This window comes from Ranitomeya variabilis, chromosome 4 (genome assembly GCF_051348905.1).
Source record: "Ranitomeya variabilis isolate aRanVar5 chromosome 4, aRanVar5.hap1, whole genome shotgun sequence".
In the NCBI taxonomy this organism is placed as follows: domain Eukaryota; kingdom Metazoa; phylum Chordata; class Amphibia; order Anura; family Dendrobatidae; genus Ranitomeya; species Ranitomeya variabilis.
The window spans coordinates 49649807-49673220 of record NC_135235.1 but is presented as its reverse complement, the minus strand read 5'-3'; the positions used below and the strand labels follow the sequence as shown (position 1 = coordinate 49673220).

At 42.1% G+C, this 23414-nt stretch overlaps 1 protein-coding gene across 1 annotated transcript in view; it reads left to right on the top strand.

Annotated features, from left to right (window-relative positions):
* The window catches only part of LOC143769702 (alpha-2-macroglobulin-like protein 1), a 110017-nt gene that overhangs the window by 59854 nt on the left and 26749 nt on the right, over positions 1-23414 (top strand). Inside the window, exons 20-31 of the mRNA XM_077258487.1 lie at positions 169-295; positions 903-1024; positions 1211-1271; positions 1369-1452; positions 2973-3149; positions 8594-8675; positions 9346-9502; positions 9928-10002; positions 10960-11122; positions 21187-21392; positions 22309-22524; positions 23133-23257. Coding sequence (XP_077114602.1) covers positions 169-295; positions 903-1024; positions 1211-1271; positions 1369-1452; positions 2973-3149; positions 8594-8675; positions 9346-9502; positions 9928-10002; positions 10960-11122; positions 21187-21392; positions 22309-22524; positions 23133-23257 — 1595 coding nt within the window. The remainder of the gene's footprint in view (positions 1-168; positions 296-902; positions 1025-1210; positions 1272-1368; positions 1453-2972; positions 3150-8593; positions 8676-9345; positions 9503-9927; positions 10003-10959; positions 11123-21186; positions 21393-22308; positions 22525-23132; positions 23258-23414) is intronic.

Genomic DNA, 23414 nt, shown 5'->3' with positions numbered 1-23414 from the left:
TCTTCTGCACTTGAGTATTGTCTTACGCTTATATTATAATTATGGTTCTTATGACCTTACCATTTTTCACCTTTCTGATTTTTGTTTTGTTATCTCAAGTTGCCAATTGTTTCTACAATGCAGATATGTTGAAATAATTGATACCCATTGATCCTTTTTTTTGGGCAGGTCCAAACCACTTTATTACCTTCTCTTGAGCTAGAACTGGAAGCATGCCCCCAATGTCAGTACAGCAGATGCCTGTGTGCGGATGAAAGTAAAATATTTAGCTGGAGTGTTAAAGCTTCCAAACTGGGTAAAGTATGAACTCAACTAAATTAGGTGAAAAGTAGGGTGAAATGGATAAGGCAAAAAAAACAATTATGCAGCAGTTGTTGCTTCTTTTTTGTTTGTTTTAAATCTGCAATGGATATCGACTGACATGTTGCAACATTTTTTGCCCGTAAACCTAAATATAAAAAAAATTGCAATATATGCAAAGATAAAAAATAATTACGTTGGAAATTATGAAGACTTATGTATCCTTCTGGTACCTCGGCATCAGTGTGCCAGAATACAAGATAACATCATGGCGTTCATTAATTCCCCCATTTCCCAATGGAAAGAACTACTATAAATCAGATTCCATTTCCATAGCCTATTCAGTGGTTCCAATACTTTATGGGACTTATAAAACAAAAAAAATGTATTCCTTTATCTGAATAAAACACCTGATCATATGACCTATTAGGATTATGAATGTCCTCTCCTTGAGACTCAGGGCTTTTTTAGTTTCCCATTCTGTGTGCAAGAGATGAAAGATGAACTCTACGAAGCAGAAAGTGACAACCAAATTGTAAAGTGACAAATGTGAAAACGGCAATATTTCAAGATTTCTAATTGTGACTCATAACATCTTCTAGGGGAGGTGAACATCACTGTGAGGACCGAGGCTGTGAATACCCCAGATCTGTGTAATAATGAGGTTCCCCTTGTTCCTAAACAGGGAAATGTTGACACAGTGATAAAGCCACTCATTGTTAAGGTGAGACCCTCATTCTCCTACTTTTTGAAATTTTTTTAAGTGCAACCTACACCTGTCATATATGGCATATACTTTTGAAAAACTAATAATTCTTTAAAATTTATTGTGGCCTTTGGGAGGTAAAGGGATTCAGTATGACATATGACCATCTAACCAGAAAAGTTCATCCTTTCTTTGGGTCTATAGCCTGGTGGAGTTTTGGTGGAGAAGTCTCACAGTGCTATGATCTGCACCCAAGCAGGACAAGGTAAGCATCGTCATTATTTTACCATCGAAGAAGGAGATTGAGTATGACACAATAATGCTCTTTTAACTTCCACTTGTTCAATATCTTTGTTCTATAGGAAATTCTAAAACAGAAAAGATCTCCCTAACGTTACCTGTGAATATTCTTAAAGATTCGGAGAGAGCTTATGTGACTGTCGTGGGTAAGAAAAGCTTTGCATTATTGCGCTGTATTATAGGTCCACCTTAAAATTGGCTGGAGCATGAATTACAGATTAGTGGTGTGCTAGCAGTAAAAACATCTATATATTTTACTCACCAGTTAATTCCACAGCACTTTACATACAGTAACATCACTGTCCCCATTGGGGCTCACAATCTACATTCCCTATCAGTATGTCTTTGGAGTGTGGGAGAAAACCGGAGAACTCGGAGGAAACCCACGCAAACACGGGGAGAACATACAAACTCATTGCAGATGTTGTTCTTGGTGGGATTTGAACCCAGGACTCCAGTCCTGCCGCTTGATTAGTCCTCTTTGTAGCACTGAACCCCAGACTCGAAAGATAGTGGCTGTTTTTAAAAGTCATTTTTGCATTTTTGATATATTATACTTATTTTGTCAGCAGAGTATTGAGATTTGACCATGGTTTAGCCCTGTAAATTGGACTAAGAGTTCACTTTGAAGGGGGTTTCTCCTTTCAGAAAACTTTTGGATATAAACATTGGTAGTTAAATAAAAAAACGACTGAGCATTACTTACCCTCCCTTGGTCCAGCGCCGGCTCTCCACTACTGTGCCAGTCTCTGTTGTTCGTCTTTGTAGACACGAGGAGCCCCTGATTTCACTGATTGGTTGCAGTGCTGTTGACGTGATGTCAGCTCTGCAAACAACCAACACAGGCCAGGGAAGTGGCAAAGAGTCAGCATTGGCACCGCGGAGGTTAAATAATACTCAGTAAGGGGTTTTTATATAACCAAAGTTTTTACCCAAAATTTTTCTGTAAGGGAAAAACCCCTTTAACTGTTTCTTTTGTGAAGCATTATAAATATATGCAGTTCTATGTAAAAATTAGAAACAAATTATTGTATTAAAACATAAGTTCACATTTTCATTATGAGCTCGGATTTATTGCTACATATTTTAATTATTTCATTGAAATCTACATTCTTTATTAATGGCTAAAATATTGCTGAAAGTGATTATTATCAACTTCTACCCATTTTTACTTTTCTACCTTGTTTTATCAATATTTTTTACAAAAGCAGTCTGTAGTGGGGTTGCCAACTTGACTTTTTATTTTTTCTGGACAGCTTATCCAAAAATCATGAGCAGACAATATTTTTTAAGGACACATTGTAAAATCATTATAAATCATTACCATCATTAAGATATCAGCTGCATTCTATATGAACTGTTACATGATAATATTTACAGCCAGAATACTCTTCTTAAATTTATACACGGACCCCATCAATTTTTTTGTGGACAGGGCATAAAAATGCTCTATTTTTACAGACTGTGCTGGAATTTCAGGATGGTTGGCAACGCAGGTTCTAATCTTTGCTTTATACTTTGCTTCTAAAAATGAACCACATCTTTTCTTTCTTCCCTAAAACTGAATTATACATTTTCTAATTTACTTTTTGAATGTTTCCATAATACACATTTTCTATTAGTTTTAATATATTTTGGTCACTGTTGATTCTTTTTTTTCCTACAGGAGATATGATGGGTACAACGCTCGAGCACTTAGACCATCTTCTGACCATGCCTTTTGGTTGCGGTGAACAAAACATGGTTCGCTTTGCCCCAAATATTTTTGTACTGCAATATCTGGAAAAGACTAATCAGCTGAGTAGTGAAATTAAGAGTAAAGCTACCAACTTCATGAAGAATGGTGAGACATGAAGGACTTCATAGTTCATCACTTTGAGTTTAGTTACAGATCTGATTATGACTTGTGTTCTTGTGTTGCACGACTGAAGACAGTTCTTCCTTCTCCTCCAATTTCTGTTCACTTGTCTTATAGCTTTGAATTAAATTACATCACTTACTGGCTCAGATCTCATCGATATAGTCAGAGACAATGTGTAGGCGAGAATAGGTTAGGGAAGTCCATTCCATGAAGCCACAAGCAGTTATAAAAATTGTTCTTAGTCTTGACTATACATTATGGCTAAGGTCCCCAATATTTCTTAACTTGAGAGCCACTTTCAGATCAAAGAGGGTCGAGAGTCACAACCAGAATCCCCTCGAGTAATAATAATAATAATAATAATCTTTATTTATATAGCGCCAACATATTCCGCAGCGCTTTACAGTTTAACAGTTTCAAACACAACAGTCATAGGTAACAATGTTAACAATACAGCAATAAAGCAAAATAAGACGACCCTGCTCGTGAGAGCTTACAATCTACAATGAGGTGGGGAGATACAAAGTACAGGTGTGTATTTACAATGATGTATTTACAATGATGGTCCAGCCATCTTCAGGGGGTGGGGGGTAGATGAGATAGTGAATGGGCTACACACACACACAAACATAAAATGACTGATTAGGGAACGTGATAGGCCGCTCTGAACAAATGAGTTTTGAGTGAGCGCCTAAAGCTATGCAAGTTGTGGATGGTCCTAATATCTTGGGGTAGAGCATTCCAGAGGATTGGCGCAGCACGGGAGAAGTCTTGGAGTCGGGAGTGGGAGGTACGGATTAGTGCAGAGGTTAGTCGAAAGTCGTTTGCAGAGCGCAGCGGTCGGCTAGGCCGATAGACAGAAATGAGGGAGGAGATGTAAGGGGGTGCCGCACTGTGGAGAGCTTTGTGGGTGAGAACAAGTACTTTGAATTGTATCCTGTAATGAATGGGCAGCCAGTGTAATGACTGGCGAAGAGCGGACACGTCCGAGTAACGATTAGCCAGATGGACGACCCTGGCTGCTGCATTAAGGATAGACTGGAGAGGGGAAAGTCACGTGAGGGGGAGGCCAATTAAAAGAGAGTTACAGTAGTCCAGACGGGAGTGGATTAGGGCGACAGTGAGAGTTTTTGTTGTCTCCATGGTGAGAAAAGGGCGGATTCTAGAGATGTTCTTTAGGTGTAAGCGGCACGAGTGGGCAAGAGATTGTATGTGGGAGGTGAAGGAGAGATCGGAGTCAAACATGACACCCAGACAGCGTGCCTGCTGCCTAGGTGTTATTATGGTGCCACCCACGGAGAGGGAAATGTCAGATTTAGGGAGGTTAGTAGAAGGCGGGAGCAGAAGAAGTTCAGTTTTGGAGAGGTTGAGCTTCAGATAGAGAGCGGACATGATGTTAGAGACTGCAGACAGACAGTCAGTGGCGTTCTGTAGTACAGCGGGGGTAAGGTCAGGGGCTGACGTGTATAGTTGTGTGTCATCAGCGTAAAGATGGTACTGAAAGCCAAATCTGCTGATGGTCTGTCCAATTGGGGCCGTGTAGAGGGAGAAGAGAAGGGGGCCAAGGACTGAGCCCTGAGGTACCCCGACAGTGAGAGGAAGAGGAGATGAAGTGGAGCCGGAGAACAGAACACTGAAGGAGCGGTCAGAAAGATAGGAAGAGAACCAGGAGAGAGCAGTGTCCTTAATGCCTAGTGACTGGAGCCTAGAGAGTAGGAGAGGGTGGTCAACAGTGTCGAAAGCTGCAGAAAGATCGAGGAGAATGAGCAGAGAGTGGTCACCGTTACATTTTGCTGTCAGAAGGTCATTGGTCACCTTGATGAGTGCAGTTTCTGTTGAATGTAGGGGGCGGAACCCGGACTGTGAAGGGTCTAGGAGGGAATGAGTGGAGAGGTAACGGGTAAGGCGGGAGTAGACTAGGCGCTCCAGGAGTTTTGAGATGAAGGGTAGATTGGAGACCGGTCTGTAGTTGTTTGCACATGATGGGTCAAGGGTAGGTTTTTTTTAGTAATGGAGTAATGATAGAGTGTTTGAAGGAGGAGGGGAAAATGCCAGAGGAGAGGGAGAGATTAAAGATTGCAGTTAGGTGAGTTGTGACGACTGGAGAGAGAGACTGGAGGAGGTGTGAGGGAATGGGGTCGGTGGTGCATGTAGTCGGACGAGAAGAGGAGAGGAGCTTGGAGACTTCTTCTTCTGTGATGGGATCGAATGTGGAGAGTGAGCCAGGGGAGATGCAGGGAGGAATGGGAGTCATTGCACTTGGTGTCTGGGAGCGGATTTCCTGACGGATGTTATCTATTTTCTCTATAAAGTGGGAGGCCAGGTCATCAGCACAAATGTCTGTGATAGGGTCTTGTGCTTTTGGCCTGAGGAGGGAGTGAAACGTGTCAAAAAGTTTCTTGGGGTTGTTGGATAGTGAGGATATAACATCTTGCTCCTACTTCCCCCACAGTAGTGATACCCAGAGCCTCCATTATCGGTACAGTTATATGATAAAGTTTGGGCACCCCTATTAATCTTAAGCTTAATGTTTTATAAAAAAAAAAATTTTTGCAACAGCTACTTCAGTTTCATATATCTAATAACTGTTGGACACAGTAATGTTTCTGCCTTGAAATGAGGTTTATTGTACTAACAGAAAATGTGCAATCTGCATTCAAACTAAATTTGACAGGTGCATAAGTATGGGCACCCTTATCATTTTCTTGTTTTAAATACTCCTACCTACTTTTTATTGACTTACTAAAGCACTTTTTTTTGTTTTGTAACCTCATTGAGCTTTGAACTTCATAGCCAGGTGTATGCAATCATGAGAAAAGCTACTTAAAGTGGCCACTTGCAAGTTGTTCTCCTGTTTGAATCTCCTCTGAAGAGTGGCATCATGGGCTCCTCAAAACAACTGTCAAATGATCTGAAAACAAAGATTATTCAACATAGTTGTTCAGGGGAAGGATACAAAAAGCTGTCTCAGAGGTTTAACCTGTCAATTTCTACTGTGAGGAACATAGTAAGGAAATGGAAGAACACAGGTACAGTTCTTGTTAAGGCCAGAAGTGGCAGGCCAAGAAAAACATCAGAAAGGCAGAGAAGAAGAATGGTGAGATCAGTCAAGGACAATCCTCAGACCACCTCCAGAGAGCTGCAGCATCAACTTGCTGCAGATGGTGTCACTGTGCATCGGTCAACTATACAACGCACTTTGCACAAGGAGAAGCTGTACGGGAGAGTGATGCGAAAGAAGCCGTTTCTGCAAGCACGCCACAAACAGTCAGTTGAGGTATGCAAAAGCACATTTGGAGAAGCCAATTTCTTTTTGGAAGAAGGTCCTGTGGACTGATGAAACCAAGATTGAGTTGTTTGGTCATACAAAAAGGCGTTATGCATGGTGGCAAAAAAACACAGCATTCTAAGAAAAACACTTGCTACCCACAGTAAAATTTGGTGGAGGTTCCATCATGCTTTGGGGCTGTGTTTTGAATTCTGCTCTTGGGGTCCCTCCGGTGGTTGTTAGTGGTAGTGCTGTGGTCTCTGGATTATAGGCCGGGCAGGTGTTTCTGCTTATTGCAGCTCTATTAGGTATTTAGGTTTTTAGTATCCATCAATCCCTGCCAGTTGTCCATTGTATCTTGGAGGGATTGCATCTCTGTCTGGCTCCACTTGCCCTGCAGTCATTTCGGCTAAGATAAGTGTCCTGTTTTTGCTCTCTGTAGCACGCATGCAGTGTGCTTTTATGTGCAGCACAATCTATTGTGTTTTTGTCCAGCTTTGACTTGTTTGGATTTTTTAGTCATGCTGGTTTCTCTGGAGATGCACATATGCATCCTATATCTTTAGTTAGATGTAGCATATTGTATCTTCTGCTGTGGATTTTTCTAGTGTTTTAATACTGACTGCTTAGAACTCTGTCCTATCCTTCCTATCTAGCTAGAAGGGCCTCTTTTGCTACACTCTGTCTTTTCTGCCTGTGTACGTATTTCCTCTTAAACTCACAGTCAATATTTGTGGGGGGCTGTCTATCCTTTGGGGCTCTGCTCTGAGGCAAGATAGGACTTCCCATTTCCATCTTTAGGGGTATTTAGTTCTCCGGCTGTGTCGAGGTGTCTAGGCCTGGATAGGTACATCCCATGGCTACTTCTAGTTGCGGTGTCAGTATTAGGATTGCGGTCAGTACAGGTACCACCTACTCCAGAGATAGTCTCATGCGGCTTCAGGGTCACCGGATCATAACAGGGCTGTGTGGCCAATGCCGGCCCCGGGAATCTTTTTAAAGTTTAGGGACGCATGGATTCCTCTCAGTATCAGCAGATTCTTGACAATAATGTTCATGAATCAGTGACAAAGTTGAAGTTACGCAGGGGATGGATCTTTCAGCAAGACAATGATCCAAAACACGGCTCCAATTCTACTGAGGCATTCATGCAAAGGAACAATTACACTGTTCTGGAATGGCCATCCCAGTCCCCAGACCTGAATATCATTGAACATCTGTGGGATCATTTGAAGAGGGCTGTCCATGCTCGGCGACCATCAAACTTAACTGAACTGGAATTGTTTTGTAAAGAGGAATGGTCAAAAATACCTTCATCCAGGATCCAGGAACTCATTAAAAGCTACAGGAAGCGACTAGAGGCTGTTATTTGTGCAAAAGGAGGATCTACTATATATTAATGTCACTCTTCTGGTGAGGTGCCCATACTTATGCACCTGTCAAATTTTGTTTGAATGCAGATTGTACATTTTCTGTTAGTACAATAAACCTCATTTCAAGGCAGAAACATTACTGTGTCCAACAGTTATTAGATATATGAAACTGAAATAGCTGTTGAAAAAAAACAATTTTTACAAAACATTAAGCTTAAGATTAATAGGGGTGCCCAAACTTTTTCATATAACTGTATAATGACAGCCTACTGTAAGATTCCCCACAGAAAATACTCTGAGGAAGTACACTTGCATCCAAGGGTTCCCACTGCACCCCCATTTGGTATCCACGTATCTAGTTCTCCCACCACACAATCACTTCCAGCATCAAGCATCTGCTCTATCTCAAGCTTAGCACTTGCAGTACTTAATTTATCCCTCCAACCCCATAAGAACCTCCAGATCTGCTCTTCTGCACTGGGATTCTCACAAAAGGCACCATTTGATAATAATGTTCCAAGCTGCCAGACAGCCGCGAGCCACACATCAATGGCCTGCGAGCCACATGTGGCTCCTGAGCCACAGATTGGGGATCCGTGGGTTCAGAGATTTGTGCTTATACTAGGGTGACATCAGTTTTGTTGCAGAATGACAGAGAGAGAATGTAGGAATGTCTTAGACTCCTGGTAAGCCTACTAGGGTAGGACAAGTTCACCACAAATTTAAGAAAGAAAAATGCTTTTGTTTTATTTGCAATTTCCTGGAATATACTTGTTGTTTTTAAGGGTACCAGAGGCAGCTGCGGTATAAACGTGGTGACGGATCCTACAGTGCATATGGTAAAGATGACCCTGAAGGAAATATGTGGTGAGTATTCTGGAATAGTTGAAAATTCATAAAGCTGAATGGATGACTGGCAAGTCTTAGAGGTGTGTGTCCTCAACGGGTTAAAGCCCTTGTTAGGGGCATACATCCTTTTTGGTATTGTGGTTTCATATCTACGTTGTATAACACTAATTATGGATTACTTTATGTATAGATCTGCTATCTATAGGGCACTGCTATAATGGCACTGTGTTATATTACAGTGGTTGCACTATTGGATTATATTATTGTTTATGGTTCTATATAGAAAGATTATGTAGTCAATATTTGGTATGGGCACCAAATATAACTTATAATTGGGCACTACAAGAAGGTTTCTATAAGGCACCATCCATTGTAAGGCATTACCCAGCTTAACTGACATCCTGGCTCTTGGTGTGTAAAATGAGCACATATCATAATACTAGTGGTCACTACAGTGTATGTTAGTATTACATGAGCGTGGTATTGTGGTGCTTACTTTGTCATTGTGAGACAGTGCTAACAATTATCTTTAATAATTTGCTGGTGGCGTCATTGATATTAGATGCTGTATTACTGCTTATATACTGTATAACAGTAAACCATATGAGGGGCACCTACAGGGCATGGGGCACCAAATGTAAGAGCAACTCTAATAGCAATCACTTACCATTATCTTTGATTTTTTAAGGCTGACTTCTTTTGTTGTGAAGACATTCAGTAAATCAAAACCTCACATTTTTATTGATGAAGCTCAGCTCAATGCCTCCTATGCTTGGTTAACAAGAAACCGATTTTATACCGGCTGCTTCCGAAATGTGGGAAAACTGTTCCAAACGTCCATGAAGGTATGATCAGGCAAGACTTTTTTGTGTGCAGTTTTAATACTAACCAATCACATCCTCCATGAACTGGTAGGTTGTGAGTAGTTGTCTCATCAGTATTTTGTTCATGTTGCCGCCATCTTTATTTTGTGGGTAGGCTGCATCCTGGGCTAATAAATACTGTTGCTCTTTTTTGCTGCGTTAATTCTTGAATTTTGGGGGGAATTTTAATTTATTTTTTTGTGGCTTTTCTTTTAATTTTTATTTCTGTGGGAGAAAAAGATTGACTTAAGTTATGACCCTTGAGTCGGTTCCATTTTGCCATGTGTGCCAACACTGTGGAAGAAGGTACTTCACTGTATTACATGTTTTTAGGAAATAAGAGAGAATACGTATCCACATATCTGTATGTCCTCGGTTCTTATACTGAAATAATATTGATGTTACAGGGGGGTGTTGAAGATGATGTGTCCCTTTCCACTTATGTTACAATAGCACTGCTGGAGGCAGGCAAATCTCCACAAGTAAGTAATCAATTGCACAAATTAAGTATGGATTAATGTAGCATGTACATTTTTAGATCTTGTGTCACAGTGATGCAAACTGCACTTGCAGGGCTGGTCTTAGAGGATTGTAAACCGGGCAATTTCCCAAGATTCATTTTTCCAAGAAGAATCTCAAGAGCTAGACCTCCATTAGACATCTGTCTTAACAGAAACAATCATACAATATTGAATAAAAATGGTAGGAGTTGGGCTCTACTTGATGCTCATGGGAAGATTTGCAATAATGTCAGTTATGTTGCTGAAAGGAGTGGAAATGATTGAACATTTTTCAGACTTTTCGGATAAACCTTCACTACGAAGAGAAAGAAGGAAAAGCAGAAGTTGATATTCACTACATTGCTGTTGTAGCTATTATAACTATCATAGATGATGTTCTCCATGTTGCACACTTCCTTTGGGTATAGGTTGATCACTCTTTGTTACTGATCAGCTTATGCTTGAGGGTGAAGCTTAGCAGATCTTGTCCTACTGCATACAAGGCAGAGGGGAGACTTCTGCTGCAGCCAGTTGTCTTACCAACACACAGAAGACAGTGAGAGGGAGAAGGGCTGTAATTGAGTTCCTAAGACACAAATAGGTTTCTTAGTTTTAATTAGTTAATTAATTCTTTCATTAATATGGAACAAAATAGGAGTAGGAAGAAGGTGATTAAGGGTAGAAGTACTTATTCATTTCATTTACTGTTCCTGTTGAGTGCCTAATGGTGCCAATAGATACCCCTAAGCATAAATGAAAATCTTAGCATTTCTGGTCTGAAAGATATAGACCCTTCTACAGACAAAAACTATGAATTTTCTGCCAGGAGGTGAAATTCTGAATCAGTTTTGTTAGGCTGGATTGTTTGTCATTTGTGTTTTAACTGCAGCTAATTGGAAAAAAAAAATCAAATTTTAATTGAGTGTCTTTGTCTTCCAGGACCCTCTTGTTAGAGATTCTATTTTTTGCTTGCAACAATTGGCTTTGAACGTGAATAATATGTACACCCAAGCCTTGCTTGCATATGCTTTCACATTATATGGAGACACTTATTACAGGAAGATCTTATTGGACAAACTGGAGCAGAAAGCTGTGAAAAAAGGTACGTCTGGTGGCAATTTTTGAATAGTTGAAGCACCTACATCATGTCACTGTCTTGGCCAAATACATTGGTCCCCAACTTTTCTGATCTTGAGAGCTACATTCAGCTCTGAGAGAGGGTCCTGAGCCACATCCAGCTCCGTCACCCCTCACAATATTGACAACCAGAGCCCCCATTACCGGTAATATGACAGCCAAAGGTTTAGTATGTATACTTACATCCAAGAGTTCTCACAATGCTCCCATTTAGTATACACACATCAAGCCTTTATACAGTCGCTCCCACCACACTGTCGCATCCAGCTTCAAGCACCTATTCATCATCCTGTCTCCAGCTTATAATACTTAAATTATCTCTAAACCCCAAAATCCAGTATCAGACATCCAGATCTGCTCTTTAGTGCTGAACTACTCAAAGAACTTACCATCTGGAAATCTGCTCTTCACAGCTCTTTCTTAGACCTGTGCTAATGAAGACAGCCGTGAGCCACACATCATGGGCCCATGAGCCACATGTGGCTCCAGATCCTAATAGGTAGGTCTCACAATAATAATAACCCATCTGTGTGTTGTGAAGGTGTTGCATGGATCACCCCTCTCTGTTAAACTCCTAAGTTCTCTAAATGCAGTTGCTATTGACATTTAAAAGGGATAAATTGCTGAATCAGAGTTATCTCCGATCCCAGCAGTTGCAGCAGCAGTGTGGCTTGGTAATACGGCAGTAACTAGCACTAACCAGCTTAAAGGTAGTTTATGTAAATTTAAAGGGAGCTTGTCATGTGAAAAAAGATGTTATTAATCTGTAGATATGGGGTTAACCTGCAGGTTAATATTGTTCTGAAGCAGCCCAGTGCCCGCATTGAGAGCCCCGCTTCCAAGAAGAAATAAGCTCGGGCTAGAAGTCATAGGAGTACGGCTCTCGTGGCTTTGGTCTCTGATCAACAAACAGTGATTGGTGGCTGAAACCACACACCGACACTGACTAACAGCATTAGAGGGGTTGTTAATCAGTGACGGGAACTGTTGTGAATTTGCTTTTTGCTCCCTCTAGTGGTTACTAGTTTTTTGACTCTGGTTTTTCTGTCATTCCTTTTATCCGCACCTGGGTCGTTAGTTAGGGGTGTTGCTATATAAGCTCCCTGGACCTTCAGTTCAATGCCTGGCAACGTAGTTATCAGAGCTAGTCTGCTGTGCTCTTGTCTACTGATCCTGGTTCCAGTTATATCAGCTAAGTCTGCCTTTTGCTTTTTGCTATTTGTTTTGTTTTTGTATTTTTGTCCAGCTTGTTCCAAATCTATATCCTGACCTTTGCTGGAAGCTCTAGGGGGCTGGTGTTCTCCCCCCGGACCGTTAGACGGTTCGGGGGTTCTTGAATTTCCAGTGTGGATTTTGATAGGGTTTTTGTTGACCATATAAGTTACCTTTCTTTATTCTGCTATCAGTAAGCGGGCCTCTCTGTGCTAAACCTGGTTCATTTCTGTGTTTGTCATTTCCTCTTACCTAACCGTCATTATTTGTGGGGGGCTTCTATCCAGCTTTGGGGTCCCCTTCTCTGGAGGCAAGAAAGGTCTTTGTTTTCCTCTACTAGGGGTAGCTAGATTCTCCGGCTGGCGCGTGTCATCTAGAATCAACGTAGGAATGATCCCCGGCTACTTCTAGTGTTGGCGTTAGGAGTAGATATATGGTCAACCCAGTTACCACTGCCCTATGAGCTGGATTTTTGTATTCTGCAGACTTCCACGTTCCTCTGAGACCCTCGCCATTGGGGTCATAACAGTTTGCCAGGCCAGTATTAAATGTTTAATGCATTGCAGAAGAGGGATTATAAGAAAGAAGATTCTGAGTTTTTTTTTTTTTTTTTCTCTTCTTCCCCTTTACCTCAGAGTGGCTATGCTTGCTGCAGACATGAATGTCCAGACCTTGATTACAAGTGTGGACCAGCTGGCTACTCGTGTGCAGGGAATACAAGACTATGTTATCAGAAATCCTAGGTCAGAACCTAAAATACCGATTCCTGAACTGTTTTCCGGAGACAGGTTTAAGTTTAGGAATTTCGTGAATAATTGTAAATTGTTTTTGTCCCTGAGACCCTGTTCATCTGGAGATTCTGCTCAGCAAGTAAAGATTGTTATTTCGTTCTTACGGGGCGACCCTCAGGATTGGGCTTTTTCGCTGGCGCCAGGAGATCCGGCATTGGCTGATCTTGATGCGTTTTTTCTGGCGCTCGGTTTACTTTATGAGGAACCCAATCTTGAGATTCAGGCAGAAAAGGCCTTGCTGGCTATGTCTCAGGGGCAGGACGAGGCTGAAGTGTATTGCCAAAAATTTCGGAAATGGTCCGTGCTGACACATTGGAACGAGTGTGCACTGGCCGCTAATTTTAGAAATGGCCTTTCTGAAGCCATTAAGAATGTTATGGTGGGTTTTCCCATTCCCACAGGTCTGAATGATACTATGGCACTGGCTATTCAAATTGACCGGCGGTTGCGGGAGCGCAAAACCGCAAATTCCCTCATGGTGTTGTCTGAACAGACACCTAATTCGGTGCAATGTGATAGAAAAACCGCAAATTCCCTCATGGTGTTGTCTGAACAGACACCTGATTTAATGCAATGTGATAGAATCCTGACTAGAAATGAGCGGAAAATTCATAGACGCCGGAATGGCTTGTGCTACTACTGTGGTGATTCTACACATGTTATCTCAGCATGCTCTAAACGTATAGCTAAGGTTGTTAGTCCTGTCACCGTTGGTAATTTGCAACCTAAATTTATTCTGTCTGTAACTTTGATTTGCTCACTGTCATCTTATCCTGTCATGGCGTTTGTAGATTCAGGTGCTGCCCTGAGTCTCATGGATCTCTCATTTGCTAAGCGCTGTGGTTTTACTCTTGAACCATTAGAAAATCCTATTCCTCTTAGGGGTATTGATGCTACACCATTGGCAGCAAATAAACCGCAGTATTGGACACAGGTTACCATGTGCATGACTCCTGAACACCGCGAGGTGATACGTTTCCTGGTTTTACATAAAATGCATGATTTGGTTGTTTTAGGGCTGCCATGGTTACAGACCCATAATCCAGTCCTGGACTGGAAGGCTATGTCAGTCTCAAGTTGGGGCTGTCGTGGTATTCATGGGGATTCCCTGCCTGTGTCTATTGCTTCTTCTACGCCTTCGGAAGTTCCGGAGTATTTGTCTGATTATCAGGATGTCTTCAGTGAGTCTGAGTCCAGTGCACTGCCTCCTCATAGGGACTGTGACTGTGCTATAGATTTGATCCCAGGCAGTAAATTTCCTAAGGGAAGACTGTTTAATCTGTCGGTACCTGAACATACCGCTATGCGTTCATATATCAAGGAGTCTCTGGAGAAAGGACATATTCGTCCGTCTTCTTCCCCTCTTGGTGCGGGATTCTTTTTTGTGGCAAAAAAGGACGGATCTTTGAGACCTTGTATTGATTATCGGCTTTTAAATAAGATCACTGTCAAATTTCAGTATCCTTTACCGCTGTTGTCTGACTTGTTTGCCCGGATTAAGGGTGCCAAGTGGTTCACCAAGATAGACCTTCGTGGTGCGTACAACCTTGTGCGCATTAAGCAAGGTGATGAATGGAAAACCGCATTCAATACGCCCGAAGGTCATTTTGAGTACTTGGTGATGCCTTTTGGGCTCTCCAATGCGCCTTCAGTTTTTCAGTCCTTTATGCATGACATTTTCCGGAAGTATCTGGATAAATTTTTGATTGTTTATCTGGATGATATTTTGGTTTTTTCTGATAATTGGGATTCGCATGTGGAGCAGGTCAGGTTGGTCTTTAAAATTTTGCGTGAAAATTCTTTGTTTGTCAAGGGCTCAAAGTGTCTCTTTGGTGTACAGAAGGTTCCCTTTTTGGGGTTCATTTTTTCCCCTTCTGCTGTGGAGATGGACCCAGTCAAGGTCCGAGCTATTCTTGATTGGACTCAGCCCTCGTCAGTTAAGAGTCTTCAGAAGTTCTTGGGCTTCGCTAACTTCTACCGTCGTTGTATCGCTAATTTTTCTAGCATTGTGAAACCTTTGACGGATATGACCAAGAAGGGCTCCGATGTAGCTAACTGGGCTCCTGCTGCCGTGGAGGCTTTCCAGGAGTTGAAACGCCGGTTTACTTCGGCGCCGGTTTTGTGCCAGCCTGACGTCTCACTTCCCTTTCAGGTTGAGGTGGATGCTTCGGAGATTGGGGCAGGGGCCGTTTTGTCGCAGAGAGGCCCTGGTTGCTCTGTTATGAAACCTTGTGCCTTTTTCTCTAGGAAGTTTTCGCCTGCCGAGCGAAATTATGATGTGGGCAATCGGGAGTTGTTGGCCATGAAATGGGCATTTGAGGAGTGGCGTCATTGGCTCGAGGGCGCTAAGCATCGTGTGGTGGTCTTGACTGATCACAAAAATCTGATGTATCTCGAGTCTGCTAAACGCCTTAATCCGAGACAGGCCCGCTGGTCATTGTTTTTCTCCCGCTTTGATTTTGTTGTCTCGTATTTACCAGGTTCAAAGAATGTGAAGGCCGATGCTCTTTCTAGGAGCTTTGTGCCTGATGCTCCTGGAGTCGCTGATCCTGTTGGTATTCTTAAAGATGGAGTTATCTTGTCAGCTATTTCTCCGGATCTGCGACGTGTGTTGCAGAGATTTCAGGCTGATAGGCCTGAGTCTTGTCCACCTGTTTGTCCCGGATAAGTGGACCAGCAGAGTCATTTCCGAGGTTCATTCCTCGGTGTTGGCAGGTCACCCGGGAATTTTTGGCACCAGAGATCTGGTGGCCAGGTCCTTTTGGTGGCCTTCCTTGTCAAGGGATGTGCGGTCATTTGTGCAGTCCTGTGGGACTTGTGCTCGAGCTAAGCCTTGCTGTTCTCGTGCCAGCGGTTTGCTCTTGCCCTTGCCTGTCCCGAAGAGACCTTGGACACATATCTCCATGGATTTCATTTCTGATCTTCCGCTATCTCAGGGCATGTCCGTTATCTGGGTGATATGTGATCGCTTCTCCAAGATGGTCCATTTGGTTCCTTTGCCTAAGCTGCCTTCCTCTTCCGATCTGGTTCCTGTGTTTTTCCAGAACGTGGTTCGTTTGCACGGCATCCCTGAGAATATTGTGTCAGACAGAGGATCCCAGTTCGTTTCCAGGTTCTGGCGATCCTTTTGTAGTAGGATGGGCATTGATTTGTCGTTTTCGTCTGCTTTCCATCCTCAGACTAATGGACAGACGGAGCGAACCAATCAGACTTTGGAGGCTTATTTGAGGTGTTTTGTCTCTGCTGATCAGGACGATTGGGTGACATTCTTGCCGTTGGCTGAGTTTGCCCTTAATAATCGGGCTAGTTCCGCCACCTTGGTTTCGCCTTTTTTCTGCAACTCTGGTTTCCATCCTCGTTTTTCTTCGGGTCATGTGGAGCCTTCTGACTGTCCTGGGGTGGATTCTGTGGTGGATAGGTTGCAGCAGATCTGGAATTATGTGGTGGACAACTTGAAGTTGTCACAGGAGAAGGCTCAGCGCTTTGCCAACCGCCGCCGCGGTGTGGGTCCCCGACTACGCGTTGGGGATTTGGTATGGCTTTCTTCCCGCTTTGTTCCTATGAAGGTCTCCTCTCCCAAATTTAAACCTCGTTTTATTGGGCCTTACAAGATATTGGAAATCCTTAATCCTGTATCTTTTCGTCTGGATCTTCCTGTGTCGTTTGCTATTCACAATGTATTTCATAGGTCCTTGTTGCGGCGGTACATTGTGCCTGTAGTTCCTTCTGCTGAGCCTCCTGCTCCGGTGTTGGTTGAGGGCGAGTTGGAGTACGTGGTGGAGAAGATCTTGGATTCTCGCCTCTCCAGGCGGAGGCTTCAGTACCTGGTCAAGTGGAAGGGCTATGGTCAGGAGGATAATTCCTGGGTGGTCGCCTCTGATGTTCATGCGGCCGATTTAGTTCGTGCCTTTCATGCCGCTCATCCTGATCGCCCTGGTGGTCGTGGTGAGGGTTCGGTGACCCCTCACTAAGGGGGGGGTACTGTTGTGAATTTGCTTTTTGCTCCCTCTAGTGGTTACTAGTTTTTTGACTCTGGTTTTTCTGTCATTCCTTTTATCCGCACCTGGGTCGTTAGTTAGGGGTGTTGCTATATAAGCTCCCTGGACCTTCAGTTCAATGCCTGGCAACGTAGTTATCAGAGCTAGTCTGCTGTGCTCTTGTCTACTGATCCTGGTTCCAGTTATATCAGCTAAGTCTGCCTTTTGCTTTTTGCTATTTGTTTTGTTTTTGTATTTTTGTCCAGCTTGTTCCAAATCTATATCCTGACCTTTGCTGGAAGCTCTAGGGGGCTGGTGTTCTCCCCCCGGACCGTTAGACGGTTCGGGGGTTCTTGAATTTCCAGTGTGGATTTTGATAGGGTTTTTGTTGACCATATAAGTTACCTTTCTTTATTCTGCTATCAGTAAGCGGGCCTCTCTGTGCTAAACCTGGTTCATTTCTGTGTTTGTCATTTCCTCTTACCTAACCGTCATTATTTGTGGGGGGCTTCTATCCAGCTTTGGGGTCCCCTTCTCTGGAGGCAAGAAAGGTCTTTGTTTTCCTCTACTAGGGGTAGCTAGATTCTCCGGCTGGCGCGTGTCATCTAGAATCAACGTAGGAATGATCCCCGGCTACTTCTAGTGTTGGCGTTAGGAGTAGATATATGGTCAACCCAGTTACCACTGCCCTATGAGCTGGATTTTTGTATTCTGCAGACTTCCACGTTCCTCTGAGACCCTCGCCATTGGGGTCATAACAGGGAACATGGTTACAGCCACAACTCTCTATACACAGAGTGGTGACTGAAGCCACGCCGGCCGCACCCCTATGATTGAAAGCCTGAGGCTTCTGGGTGGAATAAAGATAATTTCCTCCTGGCAGTGAGGCTCTCAGTGTGGGCGCTGCACGGCTTCAGAACACTATTAACCTTCAGATTTGAAAAGTGACAGCGAGCGGTAGCCAAAACTGAGATGCTGTTCCATCACACCCTGGCACTTTACAGGAAAACCCCAGTGTGCTGTCAGGTGTAGGGTGCATCACACTGACTTATAGGTGGCAGGTCTTCAGGCCTCCATCTTCTAGAGCCGTCACACACAACTCAGGGAACACTAAGTTCATTTAAAGAAACAAAAGTTTATTGGACAGATCAAGTTCATCAGATTGCGACATATACAGTTGTGCTCAAAAGTTTACATACCCTGGCAAAATTTTTACTTTCCTCGCCTTTTTTCAGAGAATATGAATGATAACACCAAAACTTTTTCTCCACTCATCGTTAGTGGTTGGGCGAAGCCATTTATTGTCAAACTACTGTGTTTTCTCTTTTTAAATCATAATTACAACCCAAAACATCCAAATGACCCTGATCAAAAGTTCACATACCCCATCTCTTAATGCCATCTATTGCCCCCTCTAATATCAATGACAGCTTGAAGTCTTTTGTGATAGTTGTGGATGAGGTTCTTTATTTTCTCATTTGGTAAAACTGCCCACTCTTCTTGGCAAAAAGCCTCCAGTTCCTGTAAATTCCTGGTCTGTCTAGCATGAACTGCGTGCTTGAGATCTCCCCCGGGTGGCTCAATGATATTGAGGTCAGGAGACCGAGATAGCCACTCCAGGACGTTCACTTTGTTCTGCTGTAGCCAATGACAGGTCAACTTGGCCTTGTGTTTTGGATCGTTATCATGTTGGAACGTCCAAGTACATCCCATGTGCAGCTTCTGGGCTGATGATTGCAAATTTGCCTCCAGTATTTGCTGATAATGCGCTGCATTCATCTTTCCTTCAACTTTGACCAAGTTTCCTGTGCCTTTGTAGCTCATACATCCCCAAAACATCAGCGATCCACCTCCGTGCTTTACAGTAGGAATGGTGTTCCTTTCATCATAGGACTTGTTGACCTCTCTCCAAATGTAACATTTATGGTTTGGGCCAAAAAGTTCAATTTTGGTCTCATCACTCCAAATTACCTTGTCCCAGAAGTGTTGAGGCTTGTCTCTGTGCTGTTTTGCATATTGTAGGTGAGATACTTTTTGGCATTTGAGTAGTAATGGCTTTCATCTGGCGACACGACCATGCAGCCCATTTTTCTTCAAGTGCCTCCCTATTGTGCATCTTGAAACAGCCACACCGCTAGTTTTCAGAGAGTCTAGTATTTCAGCTCATGTTATTTGTGTTTTTTTTCTTTGCATCCGGAACAATTTTCCTGGCAATTGTGGATGAAATTTTTGTTGGTCTACCTGATCGTAGCTTTATTTTTACAGAACCCCTGATTTTTCATTTGTTAATCACAGTTAGAAAGCTGCTGACTGGCATTATCAATTCCTTGGATATTTTTTGTATCCATTTCCTGTTTTATACAGTTCAACTACATTTTCCCATAGATCCATTGACAATTCTTTTGCATTCCCTGGGACTCACAATCCAGAAACATCAGTGGCTGGATGAAGGATGCAAGAGTCTGTCTGGATCCCAGAAACTCACTCAGCTTTTATGCACACACACTGATTACAAGCAAACAAGTCACAGGTGAAGATGTTACCTTTAGTAGCCATTCAAACCCATTTGTGTCAACTTCTGTGTATGTTATCAGGCCCAAATTACCAGTGTATGTAAACTTTTGAACAGGGTCATTTGGATGTTTTGGGTTGTCATTATGGTTTAAAAATAGAAAACACAGTAGTTTGACAATAAATGGCTTCACCAAACCACTAACCATGAGTGGAGAAATAGTTTTGGTGATATCATTCATATTCTCTGAAAAAAGGCCAAAAAAGCAACACCAGGGTATGTAAACTTTTGAGCACAACAGTAGGCTAGGGCACAACACTTTTTAGTACTTACTTCCTTAGCACAACACACCATCAGCCCTACCATCAATTCCTCCTGGACTATCCCTATGCCCAATGGCTCTGTTAGCCCCAGAGTATTTTGCTGCCCTGTTACGCAGTGCACCCGGGATCCGTTACTTTCCCTTCACACAGTTCCGCATCCATCTACCCCTGTGTGCTGGAGTACACGATGCGCCCTTTAGCCCCTATGTTGGGCCTTGAGCTGCTGACGTTGCTGGAATGTCCACGTGGGATTCTAGTATGGCCTCCCACTGCCTTGAATGATAGGTACATGCTGGCCTTAGAAGCCTACTGAACTTGAACTTTACTTAGTCACTGTACTTCCCTATCTGCCCATCTATCAGGAAGTCCCTTTTCTAACCTTGCTAGCCTCCTCCCACTGTGGGCTAGTCCCAAACATTAAATGTATCTTATCTTCTACCTTCAGCTAACTACAGTTACTATCCTATAACAGTATTTACTAAGCCTATTGTTCTTATCTTAATTCTTAGATCCTACTCTATATCTTACCCTATGCTGTTCACTGCAATATCACAGTCTATTCACAATATACACTAAAACCACAGTACATAGTTCATATTTCACATGACAGTATATATATTTAAAATGCATGACATTATCTACATGACAGGATTGGTGTCTTCAGGGGTAGGAAAACAGTAGTACAGTCCACCACTCTTACAGATTAACCCCATGTCTACAAGGTAATAGCATTTTTTTTACCTGACAGGTTCTCTTTAAATTGGGAGGCCCGATGCTTTAATGGATATGGCTGAGAATCATTCGCCATTTCCCAATACAAAAATAAATGAAAAAATATATTTAGTATCATCCTGTCCATAAAGTCTGATCTATCAATCTATAAAATTATTTAACCTATACGCTAAATTATATAATGAAAAAAAAAAATTGAAAAGCCAGAAATTATATTTTTTGGGGTTTGACATGATAATGCAATAAAAATCTATCAAAACATAATATGTACTCCAAATTATACCAATTATGTTAATAAAAATGTCACTCGGCCATGTAAAATATCAGCCCTGAGTTACAGAAAATGGCTACACAAGCCAATTTTGTTTGCAAAATTCTATTTGTTTTTTCACCATCATGTTTGAAGCTTTGTGAAATGTGTCTCTCATGTGTTTCTTATTTGCATTTATATATGGTTTTTTTTACTATGCCTATTGGTAAAGATGGACAACTATATTGGCAACCAAAACCCCAACCGGTGTCTAATGAGCCTTTCTGGCAACGGGCTTCGTCTACGGAGGTGGAACTGACGTCTTACGTGCTACTGGCTCTGCTCTCGGCTACTACAAAGGACATGTTCCACGCGGCACAGATTGTGAGCTGGTTGAGCAAGCAGCAAAATGCTTTTGGAGGCTTTTCTTCTACTCAGGTAAAGTTTTTTATAGTCTTCCAAAGCTATTTATAAATTATTTATAGCTCAATGTCAATCTTTGAGGTCCTAAAAATCTGTGCTGTCAGGTCAGATGTGCCTGATCACCATCTCTTTCATTCTATGTGGGACTGCTGGTCAAAAATAAGAGTAAAGAAAAAGGCTAGCAGATGGTTTTGAAAGATAATTCACCGTGTCAGAGTGAAAGTTGTTATTAAACCAATCATCTAACCCAGAAATGGTGATCTCATGAGATAAACTGCTCCCCAAGATGTCCCAATGAATATATAGTTCAAGGTGCTCTAAGGAAACAATGGGGTCATGGGCACTCACGGCTCATAATTGTGGGGCAAATGTTATTCCATTTGATCTAATTTCACAAGAGATCTACGGCAGCACAAATTGCTTTAAAAGTTTTGGACACGTTTGACATGGAAAATAGATTTTTACATATGTTTGCGGTTACCTCTGGGTCCTAAAATGGCATTGAGTTTTCATTCATTTTCATACCCCCTAAAGAGCAATTTGCAGCCCGATCATTCTCAAATTCAGCATGTATTACAGGGAAGGAAAATCCCACAAAAATGTCAGTGTTTTCTCTTGTAGGAGTGTCCTTCCCTGTAAAGCATGCTGAATTTGAGCTCTGTGTATATCCAAGGTTCTGTTGACTTAATTTACTTTTCTAAATCAGAACAAGTCCAACATTCTACTTATTTCCTCTTTCCTCCTTGTTTAAAGTCTGTTTTTTCTGCTCTCCATAAATCTTTAGATACTTTCCCCTCTCTCCACTACAGATCTGTGCACAACCCCCTCCACCTCGTGCTATCTCTATCAGTAAGAGACAGTTTCCCTTTAAGAATTGGATGTAGAGTGAAGTTTATTCTTAAAATAATTTTGCATTTTCCGACTTGCAAAGGACACTATTGTGGCTCTTCAAGCCTTGGCTTTATATGCAGAAGCCACGTTCAATGACAAGGGAGATTCTACTGTGACCTTGACTTCAACCAAGGGTTTCCAGGAACAGTTTCGAGTGAAAAATGACAACCGACTTCTGCTTCAGAGATCATCCCTCCCAGACATCCCGGGAGAGTACACAGTAACATCGAGCGGGAATAGTTGTGTCTATGTGCAGGTGAGCGAAACGTCAATTATCTGTTAAATACATTATTTGTACACTTAATTTTACACTTTATATGTTGAACTTTTTTAAAACTTATGTGGCCATAAATGTAGAGCCTGATGTAATTTTATATATATTAATAAACCATTTATATTTTGGTATAATTTTCTGATTTTCCTTTACTCTAATCTTCTTACACTACTGATACTAATCTTCATATAGTAAAGCTTGAGCCATGTTGCATTACTTTTTATTTACTGAGTTCCAGTATGTAATGAAATCCAGAGCTGCATTTCTTATTCTATAGTCTTTAGGGCTACATTTGCATCTGCATGTTTACAAGCTCAATAGAAAAGAGCCTGTAAGCACTGCGCATGGTCTGTGGTCTGGCAGGGGCGGTCGGTCTCGAAGGCAACAAGCTGTAAACAAAAGAAATATGTTACTATCTCAAGACCGAGTAGTAAATTGCAAAATTGCTTGTATTTATAAGCCCTATCCAACAGTACCCATTTATGAATATGGGAAAAACCCTTTGACGTATACAAGTTTGGTTCTTTTTCTGCTTCTATTTCTTTTTTTTCTTCTTTTTGTAATTTCTAATAAAGCTCATTATTCTGCAGGCTCTCCTGAAATATAACGTACCTCCCGAGAGAAATGATGCTTCTTTTATGATCCGTCTGGATGTAAGACCAATTCAGTGCACCAGAGGCCTCCCCGCGAAGCTTCAAGTCACCATTTTTGTAGCGTGAGTTTAAGTAGATTGAATGGTAGAGATGAGAAAATTTCCTCAAAGTGACCTTAATTCCCTCTGAATTTTAGAAAATCTCTGAATTTCCTGAACCTGAATTTTTATGCAATTCTCTTCATGCGAATTCAACAATATGTCAGCCACCATTTTATTG